Source organism: Monodon monoceros, unplaced genomic scaffold (assembly GCF_005190385.1).
Source record: "Monodon monoceros isolate NGI ecotype Baffin Bay Population unplaced genomic scaffold, NGI_Narwhal_1 Super_Scaffold_11, whole genome shotgun sequence".
Classification (NCBI taxonomy): Eukaryota; Metazoa; Chordata; class Mammalia; order Artiodactyla; family Monodontidae; genus Monodon; species Monodon monoceros.
In genome coordinates this window covers 11,615,193-11,627,791 of record NW_021703767.1, presented here as the reverse complement: position 1 = coordinate 11,627,791, position 12,599 = coordinate 11,615,193, and the positions used below count along the sequence as shown (strand labels likewise).

The following is a 12,599-nucleotide window of genomic DNA, read 5'->3' as shown; positions in this document are numbered from 1 at the left end:
CAGCTTTATTGATCACTTACTGTTTCCAGGCACCACGAGGCATTCCCTCATGTTAATTCTCAAACCACACTTACAGAAAGACAAACAGCCTCGGGGTCACATAGCTAATAAATAGCAGTGGCAGAATTAGGGAAAAGCAAATCAACCTAAATTTATAGTCCCCCAAGAATCCCAGCTCCAACACCAGAAATCTCCAGTAACAATGCAACTGGAAATACTCTTCCTCCTCTCTCCATCCTCATCTTTTCTATTCTGCATGTCAGGCTAGCCACTGGCTTTTCCCAAGATCACAACATCCACACCTAAGTTTCCCTCTCCTTTTTACTCTCCTTGTTACTGATTTCACTGTGTAAAATGACCCCCAAGACTGGAATGGGCCTTACGGAAAAAATGCATGAGTTAGAAGCTTCGTTAGGGCATATGTTATAGTGCTGCTTTGAGCTCAAGCTTATGAATCAACTATATTAAACAAGGTTTGTTTTTTTCTTTTTACTAGTTATCCAATACACAGTTATATTCAAGTGTCTCCAATTGTTCCAATAATATCCTTTGCAGTTTGGGGGGGTTTCTTGTTTTGGTTTTTTTTTTTTTTAATATATCTTTATTGGAGTATAATTGCTTCACAATACCGAGTTAGTTTCCGTTGCACAACAAAGCGAATCAGCCATATGCATACACATGTCCCCATATCCCCTGCCTCTCAAGCCTCCCTCCCACCCTCCCTATCCCACCCCTCTAGGTCATCGCAAAGCACAGACCAGATCTCCCTGTGCTCTGCTGCTGCTCCCCACAAGCCAACTATTTTATATTCAGTAGTGTGTATGTCAATGCTGCTCTCACTTCACCCCAGCCTCGCCCTCCCACCCCATATCATCAAGTCCATTCTCTATGTCTACCTCTTTATTCCTGCCCTGCAACTAGGTTCATCAGTACCATTTTTTTTTTTAAGATTCCATATATATGTGTTAGCATACGGTTTTTGTTTTTCTTTCTGACTTACTTCACTCTGCATGACAGTCTCTAGGTCCATCCACCTCACTACAAATAACTCAATTTTGTTGCTTTTTATGGCTGAGTAATATTCCATTGTATAAATGTGCCACATCTTCTTTATCCATTCATCTGTCGATGGACATCTAGGTTGGTTCCATGACCTGGCTATTGTAAATAGTGCTGCAATGAACATTGTGGTGCATGTCTCTTTTTGAATTATGGCTTTCTAAGGGTATATGCCAGGTAGTGGGATTGCTGGGTCATATGGTAATTCTATTTTTAGTTTTTTAAGGAACTTCCATTCTGTTCTCCACAGTGGTTGTATCAATTTACATTCCCACCAACAGTGCAAGAGGGTTCCCTTTTCACCACACCCTTTCCAGCATTTACTGTTTCTAGCTTTTTTGATAATGGCCATTTTGACCAGTGTGTGGTGATACCTCATTGTAGTTTTGATTTGCATTTCTCTAATAATTAGTGATGTTGAGCATCTTTTCATATGTCTCTTGGCCATCTGTATGTCTTCCTTGGTGAAATATCTACTTAGGTCTTCTGCCCATTTTTTAACTGGATTGTTTGTTTTCTTGATATTGAGCTCCATGAGCTATTTGTATATTTTGGAGATTAATCCTTTGTCTGTTGTTTCATTTGCAAATATTTTCTCCCATTCTGAGGGTTGTCTTTTTGTCTTGTTTATGGTTTCCTTTGTTGTGCAAAAGCTTTTAAGTTTCATTAAGTCCCATTTGTTTATTTTTGTTTTTATTTCTGTTACTCTAGGAGGTGGGTCAAAAAAGATCTTGCTGTGGTTTATGTCAAAGAGTGTTTTTCCTATGTTTTCCTCTAAAAGTTTTATAGTGTCTGGTCTTACAATTAAGTCTAATCCATTTGGAGTTTATTTTTGTGTGTGGTGTTAGGTAGTGTTCTAATTTCATTCTTTTACATGTAGCTGTCCTGTTTTCCCAGCACCACTTATTGAAGAGGCTGTCTTTTCTCCATTGTATGTTCTTGCCTCTTTTGTCGTAAATTAGGTGCCCATACGTGCATGGGTTTATCTCTGGGCATTCTATACTATACCATTGATCTATATTTCTGTTTTTGTGCCAGTACCGTATTGTCTCGATTACTGTAGCTTTGTGGTATTGTTTGAAGTCGGGGAGCCTGATTCCTCCAACTCCATTTTTCTTTCTGAAGATTGCTTTGGCTATTCGGGGTCTTTTGTGTTTCCACACAAATTGAAAGATTTTTTGTTCTAATTCTGTGAAGAATGCCATTGGTAGTTTGATAGGGATTGCATTGAATCTGTAGATTGCTTTGGGCAGTATAGTCATTTTCACAATATTGATTCTTCCAATCCAAGAACATTGTATATTTCTCCATCTGTTTATGTCATCTTTGATTTCTTTCATCAGTGTTTTATAGTTTTCTGAGTACAAGTCTTTTGCCTCCTTAGGCAGGTTTATTCCTAGGTATTTTATTCTTTTTGTTCCAGTGGTAAATGGGACTGTTTCCTTAATTTCTCTTTCTGATTTTTTGTTGTTAGTGTATAGGAATGCCAGAGATTTCTGTGCATTGAGCTTGTATCCTGCAACCTTACCAAATTCATTGATTAGTTCTAGTAGTTTTCTGGTGGCACCTTTAGGATTTTCTATGTATATTATCATGTCATCGGCAAATAATGAGTTTTACGACTTCTCTTCCAATTTGTATTCCTTTTATTTCTGTTTCTTCTCTGATTGCCATGGCTAGGACTTCCGAAACTATGTTGAATAAGAGTGGTGAGAGTGGACATCCTTGTCTTGTTCCTGATCTTAGAGGAAATGCTTTCAGTTTTTCGCCATTGAGTATGATGCTTGCTGTGGGTTTGTCGTATATGGCCTTTATAATGTTGAGGTAGGTTCCCTCTATGCCCATTTTCTGGAGAGTTTTTTATCATAAATGGGCGTTGAGTTTTGTCAAAAGCTTTTTCTGCATCTACTGTGATGATCATATGGTTTTTATTCCTTAATTTGTTACTGTGGTGTATCACATCGATTGATTTGAGTATACTGAAGAATCCTTGCATCCCGGGGATAAATCCCACTAGATCATGGTGTATGATCCTTTTAATGTGCTGTTGGATTCTGTTTGCTAGTTCAGGATTTTGTTCAGGATTTTTGCATCTATGTTCAGCAGTGGTATTGGTCTATAATTTTCTTTTTTTGTGATATCTTTTTCTGGTTTTGGTATCAGGGTGATGGTGGCTTCGTAGAATGAATTTGGGAGTGTTTCTCCCTCTGCAATTTTTTTGGAAGAGTTTGAGAAGGATTGGTGTTAGCTCTTCTCTAAATGTTTGATAGAATTCACCTATGAAACCATCTGGCCCTGGACTTTTGTTTGTTGGAAGATTTTTAATTATGGTTTCAATTTCATTACTTGTGATAGGCCTGTTTATATTTTCTAATTCTTCCTGGTTCAGTCTTGGAACATTGTACCTTTCCAAGAATTTGTCCATTTCTTTGTGGCTGTCCATTTTATTGGCATATAGTTGTTTGTAGTAGTCTCTTATAATCCATTGTATTTCTGCAATGTCAGTTGTGATTTCTCCTTTTTCATTTCTAATTTTATTGATTTGCATCCTCTCCCTTTTTTTCTTGATGAGTCTGGCTAAGGGTTTATCAATTTTGCTTATCTTCTCAAAGAACCAGCTTTTAGTTTTATTAATCTTTGCTGTTTTCTTCATTTCTATTTCATTTATTTCTGCTCTTATCTTTATGATTTCTTTCCCTCTAATGACTTTGGGTTTTCTTTGTTCTTCTTTCTCTAGTTGTTTTAAGTGTAGAGTTAGATTGTTTATTTGAGATTTTTCTTGTTTCTTGAGGTGAGATTGAATTGCTATAAACTTCCCTCTTAGAACTGCTTTTGCTGCTTCCCATAGGTTTTGGGTCATCGTGTTTTCATTGTCATTTGTTTCTATGTATTTTTTAATTTCTTCTTTGATTTCTTCACTGATCTCTTGGTTATTTAGTAGTGCACTGTTTAGCCTCCATGTATTGTGTTTTTTACAGTTTGTTTCCTGTAATTGATTTCCAATCTCATAGTGTTGTGGTCAGAAAAGATGCTTAATACAATTACAATTTTCTTAAATTTTCTGAGGCTTGATTTGTGACACAAGATATGATCTATCCTGGAGAATGTTCCATGTGCACTTGAGAAGAAAGCGTATTCTGCCACTTTTGGGTGGAATGTTCTACAAATACCAATTAGATCTGGTCTATTGTGTCATTTAAAGCTTGTGTTTCCTTATATATTTTCTGTTTGGATGATCTATTGGTGTAAGTGGTTTCATGGCTGTTAGCATTTACCTTATGTATTGAGGTGCTCCTATGTTGGGTACATAAACATTTATAATTGTTATATCTTCTTCTTGGATTGATCCTTTGATCATTATGTAGTGTCCCTCCTTATCTCTTGTAACAGTATTTTAAAGTCTATTTTATCTGATACAAGTATTGCTACTCCAACTTTCTTTTTATTTCCATTTGCATGGAATATCTTTTTCCGTCCCTTCACTTTCAGTCTATATGTGTCCCTAGGTCTGAAGTGGGTCTCTTGTAGACAGCATATATATGGGTCTTGTTTTTGTATCCATTCAGCCAGTCTGTGTCTTTTGGTTGGGGCATTTAATCCACTTACATTCAAAGTTATTATCAATATGTATGTTCCTATTACTATTTTCTTAATTGTTTTGGGTTTGTTTTTGTGGGTCTTTTTCTTGTGTTTCCCACTTAGAGAAATTTCTTTAGCATTTGTTGTAAAGTTGTTTGGTGGTACTGAATTCTCTTAGCTTTTCTTTGAAAAGCTTTTGACTTCTCTGTTGAATCTGAATGAGATCCTTGCTGGGTAGAGTAATCTTGGTTGTAGGTTTTCCTCTTTCATCAAGTATAACCTGCCACTCCCTTCTGGCCTGCAGAGTTTCCACTGAAAAATCAGCTGATAACCTTATGGGGATTCCTTTGTGTGTTATTTTTTGTTTTTCCCTTGCTGCTTTTAATATATTTTCTTTGAATTTAATTTTTGTTAGTTTGATTAACATGTGTCTTGGTGTGTTTTTCCTGGCGTTTATCCTGTATGGGACTCTCTGTGCTTCCTGGACTTGGGTATTTCCTTACCCATATTAGGGAAGTTTTCCACTATAATCTCTTCAAATATTTTCTCAGACCCTTTCTTTTTCTCTTCTTCTGGGACCCCTATAATTCGAATGTTGGTGCATTTAGTGTTGTCCCAGAGGTTTCTGAGATTGTCTTCAATTCTTTTCATTCTTTTTTCTTTATTTTTCTCCTCAGCAGTTATTTCCACCATTTTGTCTTCCGGCTCACTTATTCGTTCTGCCTCCGTTATTCTGTTATTGATTCCTTCTAGTGTATTTTTCATTTCAGTTATTGTGTTGTTCATCTCTGTTTGTTTGTTCTTTAGTTCTTCTAGATCTTTGTTAAACATTTCTTTTATTTTCTCAATCCACACTCCCATTCTATTTCCAAGATTCTGGATCATCTTTACTATCATTACTCTGAATTATTTTTCAGGTAGATTGACTATTTCCTCTTCATTTATTTTGTCTTGTAGGTTTTTACCTTGCTCCTTCATCTGTGACACTTTTGCCATCTCAATTTATTTATTTATTTTTTAAAGATGTTGGGGGTAGGAGTTTATTAATTTTTTTGCTGTGTTGGGTCTTCGTTTCTGTGCAAGGGCTTTCTCTAGTTGTGGCAAGCGGGCGCCACTCTTCATTGCGTTGCGCGGGCCTCTCACTATCGCAGCCTCTCTTGTTGAGAAGCACAGGCTCCAGACGCGCAGGCTCAGTAGCTGTGGCTCACGGGCCTAGTTGCTCCACGGCACGTGGGATCTTCCCAGACCAGGGCTCGAACCCGTGTCCCCTGCATTAGCAGGCAGATTCTCAACCACTGTGCCACCAGGGAAGCCCTCAATTTTGTTTTTAATGTGTGGGATTGTGTTCCTGTCTTACTGGTTGTTTGGCCTGAGGCTTCCAACACTGGGGATTGTAGGCTATTGGGTAGAGCTGGGTCTTGGTGCTGAGATGAGGAACTCCATGAGACCTCACTCCAATGAATATTCCCTCGGGTCTGAGGTTCTCTGTTAGTCCAGTGGTTTGGACTCGGAGCTCCCACTGCAGGAGCTTAGGCCTGACCCTGGGCTCGTGAACCAACATCCTGCAAGCCACCTGGGGCAGCAAAAAAAAAATGAAGTAAAAAATAAAATAGACTAGGAAACTAACAGATATTTTAGGAAGAATATAAAAATAAAAATATGACGAATCAACAACCGGAAGGTATATCAGTACTACAATAGTAAAAAAGAGGAGGAAAAAGAAAAAAAAAAAAAAAAAAACGGGGTAAAGGCCTTGGCTGTGGAGGCCAGGGCATAAGCAAGGGTGAGGTTTCTGCGGTGGCAGGGCCAATGCTCAGGACCCACAGGGCTGGAAAAGGCCCTGGGGGCTGGGGGTGGGGTGGGGCTTAGGCTCAAGGAACAGAAGGGGCCCAGGCGTGCCCCCCACCCCTGGTCTCAGATGGCGGGAGACCTCACCTGGGAGCCCAGCAAGCTTTCTGGGCCCAAGTGGGCAGGGCAATCGCCCTCTGCTCCTCTCCTGCTCCTCCTGGAGCGCCCCTCCCCCCTGCCTCTCCTTAACTCCCCTCGGCCTCCTTCCTATGCCCCCAGGACCAATGTGGCCAGGGGGAACGGCAGGGGGGCGGGGGCTTGGAGGGCAGGGACCAGCCTGGGAGCTCATCAGGCTCCCCGGACCTGAGTGGGTGGGGAAAACACCCTCCGCTCCTCTCCTGGTCCTCCTGGAGGGCTCCTCCCACCTGCCTCTCCTGATCTCCCCAGCCTCCTTCCTATGCTCCCAGGACCAATGTGGCAGGGGAGTGGAGGGGGCCTTGGAGGGCAGGGGACTGGCCTGGGAGCTCAGCGGGCTCCCAGGGCCTGAGTGGGTGGGGCAAATGCCCTCCACTCCTCCCAGAGGGTCCCTCATGCCTACCTCTCCTGAACTCCCCAGGCTCAGGGGCGTGGATCCTGTCTGGCCTCCACTTCTCCTCCCCCTTCTGCCCCCACGTCCCTATCGGTTCACTTGGGGGTTCCTCCCATCTCCTTGAGCATCAGGGTCCCCCATCAGCAGCCGGCAGGCACCCTAGTTGTGGGGAGACGCTAATTCGGCATCTTCCCACACTGCCATCTTGACTCTGCCCCAGGAGACCTTTATATTAAGGGAATCACATGTATCTTTAAATGATTACAAAGGACCCTATTCTAACTCACAATGTCTGATAGGAGTGGATACTAACATTATCTTTTTTTTTTTTTAATGAGGAAACAAACAGGAAATTAAGTGATTTGCTCACAATTAAAACAAATTCGTGACAGAGTCAAAAACAGAAAAAACTGCCACTAGGCCTTCTGGATGGCCTTCATTAGCCTTCACATTAGCATTTCACAAATCTGAGTATAATATAGTTCTCCTGGAAATTTCCTGCTGGTCCAGTGGTTAGGACTCCGTGCTTTCACTGCTGAGGGCCCAGGTTCGATCCCTGGTCAGGGAGCTAGGATCCCACAAGCCGCATGGCATGCTCCGCCGCCCCCCCCCAAATATATATATATATTTCTCTTTATTTTATAAAAGGAAACTGCTTCTTTGACCAGGTCCACTTGAGTAACTGCAAAATGAACAGCCAACCCAGTTTTATAGTTCATTTTCTCCAACAGATTTAACAATACTACAATGTGTGAGAAGTAATATTTATTGCAAGAGGTTAGAAGGGAGTGGAAACAAGTAATCAGTCTTAAAATTTGTTGGAAGCAAGATACAGTTTTTTTGAGGAAAAAACAACAAAGAAAGAATTAAACAAGATGGTATCTAGACAAAGGCACAGCATTCCACAACTGCTTCATACTCTGTGCACAGTAAATCCTCAGAGAGGAGAGACATTAAGCAAAATAAGGCTTATATTAGAAGCTGCATATAATACCACTGATATTATTCTGTCTTACAACAAAAGGCTCTAGAAAAATCCCTCTGGAGGAAAAAAGTGCAACACACAAAAAAAACCTGTATAACAAAGGAAAGCAAAAGTAGAAATAAAGACCCAACTATCCCTCTGAAATCTCTCACGGGAATACACTCAGTGCAAATACAGTATTTCAAACCCAGCAAAAGAAGTTTTTGACTGGAGTAAGAACTTTCAGGTTAAAGACGTATTCTGCAAGAAGAGTTCACCTAAAGCTTGAGAGCTAGAGCAAAAAGACACTTGCAGTCAGTAATTGAGTGGATGAAACGCCTAATTTTTCACTAGGTCATAATAATCCCCTTTGGGAAGAAGTGCTTTATCTTGAAACTAATTATTCCACTTTTTGTTATATGGTTCATGCTTTTAAGCTGCAGTTGTCTCAAACTTGCTTGATATAGAATTTTGTAATGTCAGATAATAGTAGGCTGTCAAAAGAGAACCATTTAAGCTGCTTTTGTAAGAAGCACGTTGCTGAGCTGCCTTACAGTCTTTTTACATCAACAATATAAAACTGAGCTTATCTGATCATGTATTAACCCTTCTGAAATAAAGTCATATGAGAGGAATTGTTTTTAAAAGAGGCTTTCAAACTAGTCCTTCAGGCATTTTAAAAAAATCTTCATATAAAAGTCCACTTTATACATAAGAACAAACATTTTTCCTTTAAAAAGAAATCTCATTTTTAAGCCAAAATAAATTACAACTTGCTGAAATACCTTTTTTAATGGCTCAGCGCTTATTTCAGGTATATGGAGCTGTATTTTCTGCACATTTTGAAAATTAGAGATACTGAGACAAAGTAGTTAACTTTACAATTAGATGATGATACAACCCTGGCTCAGGGAACAGATTAAGCTTTAAGTCTTCAAGAATAAAAAAACCGACACAGATCATCTCATCTATATAGTCTTATACTATGTACATATTAACAATCTATTCAATGAAAAAAAAAGGACAGAAATTTCATAAAACTATTTCAAAACTCAGAGCATAAAAGTGTAAAGAAACAAAACATTTAATGTACAATCTATTCCATTTGGCAATGTGTAAATTATATTGAGAGATAAAAACTTATCTACAAATAGAATATAACAAAAGGAAAATGTGATTTGAGAAGTGATCTCAGGTCCATAGCTCTTCAGTTCTTCCAAATTTATAGATCAGAGTGCTAGAAAGATATTAAAATAAATCATGAGGTAAGATCACATAGAAACGCAGAAGAGAATTTATTTTCTAAATATGCTTTGATGGGTCCCTCACTGATCCCTTTGTATCAATTTCTAAAATTAAAGATTGTGGTGGTGTTGGTCTGAATTTTCTTGTTTTATAAAGCAGTTTGTTGACCTTGATGGTTGAGCTTAATTGAATATCTTTTCTTAAAGCCTGAAGTTACTAGATAGGTCACTTGTAAGGAAAGGGGGCATTTCTCATAGTAGCCGGCATGAGGGCCACTCACATCTCTACGATCCTACAATGTCTGAGCTACAAACACTGAAGCATCCTAACAGACCATGTTGAAATTCTTCGTTCATTTAACAAATAATTACTGTACAGAGTACTGGCTGGGCACCAGGCACCTAGTTAAGCACTGGGAATGTGACTGTGAGTCAAAACAAGACAAATGTGCTCACTAATGGGAGACAATCAAATTCCAACTCAATGACACACATGGTACCAAAGGAGGGAAATATAAGGATCTGATCTAGTTAGAGGTCAAAAAGGTTTTCCTGAGGAAGTAGTGACTGAACTGAGATCTAAAAGAAGAGTGGGAATTATCTCAGCAAGGTATAACGGAAGGAGTGGGGCAGAGAGATGGGATACTCTGGCAACGTGAGTTCGAGTTGTGGGTATGCTGGAGGTGGTAGATTTGAAATGTTAGCCACCCAAGAGGGGATAAGTGAGAATCTGGATATGTCGTTTAGACGTGGAGATAGACAGCTGTGACTCACTGGCATATAGGCAATAACTGAAGTCCCAAGCAAAAAGGACCTCACCTAGAGAAAGAACGAGTTGAGAAGAGGCTTAGAACAGAACCTTAAGAAACTTCAAAAGTTAGCGGCCAGAGGGTGGAGGATCAGCCTGCAAAGGAAACAGAGGAAGAGTGGCCAGAGAAGTAGGAGTGCACTCTGGTGCTTAGAAAAGGCCTGGCACACAGGAAGCACACAGCTGGCTGGATAACTTGCCACCCTCTGGGCATAGCGCATCGCTGATGCAGTGGTCACTGCCCACGTGAGCGCAGGCCTTTACACATACAAGGTTTCTGTTCATCCAACTGTCATTTATATAGACTCCTCTACCACTATAAATGGCTGAATCTGAATTTAAATTTGATCTCTCAACAGTGCCTAAGGTGTCTTCATGAAAATTCACTGTATTCCCAGAAGGCTGTCAGTCACATGCCAAGAAATACAATCACAAGACAGCAGAAACTGTCGAACATCTTTCAAAACCAAGAGTGTCCAAGGCCACAGTGCAATAAGAGGGAACCCAGGCAGGGCACAGTGGTCTCCCGGAGTTGAGGAAACAGAGTTGAGAGTTCAGGGAGGCCAAGCGGCTGGAGTGTGCAAGGCGGGATACAGAGAACTAGAGAAGGGGAGCCCAGGAGATCGGTAGGGGGTTCCCCTTGAGGCTTCTGCCGAGTGCTGACATTAGATGCATGTGAGGAAACTACCCAAGAAAAGGGCAGGAATCACTGGAAAGAACAATTCCCAAAGCTCCCACAGGGCTGGGAAGACTTCAGAATCTCATAGCAGAGTGCAAAACCTCAGACTACATGGAGAATCAGGAAGAATACTCAAAAGTGTACTGCCTTAGTAAGGGGGACATATTAATCCCAGACTAAAGCTGCTTTGGTCCTGCCTAACGAAGCTTAAAAGCAAGACTTGAAAGGATTGAACTGTTTCCAAGTGACTGAGCTGCATCCAGAACAAAGCTCAAAAGCATTTAAAGGAATACCACAAAGTCCAGCCCCCAATGAGCTTCATGCAAAGAAGCAAACAGGGGAAAAGAGATCCAGAATGAAAAAAATAAGTAGAAATAATCAATAGGAACAGACTAAGAATTGACACAATTAGACAAGGCCACTGAAATAGTTATAAACATACTTCATACGTTCAAGAAGGCAGAGGAAAGCATAAGTATGTTAGGGAGAGACGTGGAAATTGTTTTTAAAAAATCAAGCTAATAGAGATGAAAAATACAATGTCTAAGATGAAAAACATACTGGATGGGAGTCATAGCAGATTAGACATGACAGAGGTAGAGATTAGTGAACTTAAAGATATAACAATCTTTAACTATCCCAAATGAAATACAGAGAGAAAACAAGAAAAGAGTATACTTGATGGAGCAATGGGTAAGAGTAGGGGTGGAGAGGTAGGGCAAAAAAAAACATGAAAAGAACTAAGCACCAGTGAGCTGTGGGATGACTTCCCACAGCCTAATATACATGTAATTGGAAGCCAGAAGGGCAGGGTGGACAGAAAAAAATATCTGAAGAAATAATGTCTGAAAAGATTCCCAGTTTGATGAAAACTATAAATCCACAGATCCAAGCAACTCAATGAACCCCAGACAGAAGAAATATGAAGAAAACTACACCACAGCACATCATAATCAAATTGCTTAAAATCAATGACAAAAACAAATTTCTTCAAGGCTTAGATCTTAATGCTTTTGTGAGAGGGGTATGGGGTAAGGGATATAATTTTATAAATGACGCCTAAAATACCTATCTTTACACCAAAAGACATTTCATTCTGGAAAGCAAAGGCTACAGGGCCTCATTTTGGAAGCTTTTTAGAAGATTGCCCCTAAAAAATACTTTTGATATTCTTTTATTTTTATACTTGCTTTAAGTTATCTTAAAAACTTAATACAAAATCCAATTCACCAACCAGGTTTTGTATATGACATGCATAGTATGTATTAATTCTAATTTCTTTTTTTCTTATTTTATTAAAGGTACATGATATGGTTTCTTAACAAAACACAGGCTATGGAAGCAGCAGTCTGGGTTCAAATCCCCGTTCTGTGTTTGCTAGCTAAGCGGCCTTAAGTAAGCTCTGAGTCTTATTTCCTCATGTATAAAATGGGAGCACCACCTGTTTTACATACTTAAGATAATTAAGTGGGAATTTAAAAGGTAACATATATAAAGCATCTAGCTGAGGTCTTGGCACATAGCAGGGCCCCTAATTAAATGGCTTGTGTACGCTTTTATGCAATAGTAGAATTTTCACCTTTTAAAAGAATTGCTATACATTGTAACTAATCCAAGAGATTTATACATGTTCCAGTGCCTATGCTGCTTTTATAATAAAGATGATGTTTCTATAAATGTTATAGGTGTATAGTTAAAAAATTAGGCAACTTACCTAAAAAATATAAGTGCATTTTGAAAAAACACAGCTAGTCCTGGATAAACATCAGTATCTGCACACACAAAGTAAAACAGATCAGATAATTACAAAAGGCAAATGGCAGTAACTAAGTATTCATGCCATTCATAATGACATGCTCTGTATATTATAAAACACTACTATTATTCAT

The 12,599-nt window shown here is 39.5% G+C and overlaps 1 protein-coding gene across 2 annotated transcripts in view; it reads right to left on the bottom strand.

The window, feature by feature from the left end:
- Nucleotides 1-7,765: 7,765 nt before the first annotated feature.
- The window catches only part of TMEM50B (transmembrane protein 50B), a 35,092-nt gene continuing 30,258 nt past the window's right edge, over nt 7,766-12,599 (bottom strand). For both annotated transcript variants that reach the window (XM_029215107.1, XM_029215108.1), the window contains exons 6-7: nt 12,425-12,482; nt 7,766-9,216 (exon numbers count right to left, since the gene is read on the bottom strand). In XM_029215107.1, coding sequence (XP_029070940.1) covers nt 9,171-9,216; nt 12,425-12,482 — 104 coding nt within the window. In that variant the 3' untranslated portion in view covers nt 7,766-9,170. The remainder of the gene's footprint in view (nt 9,217-12,424; nt 12,483-12,599) is intronic.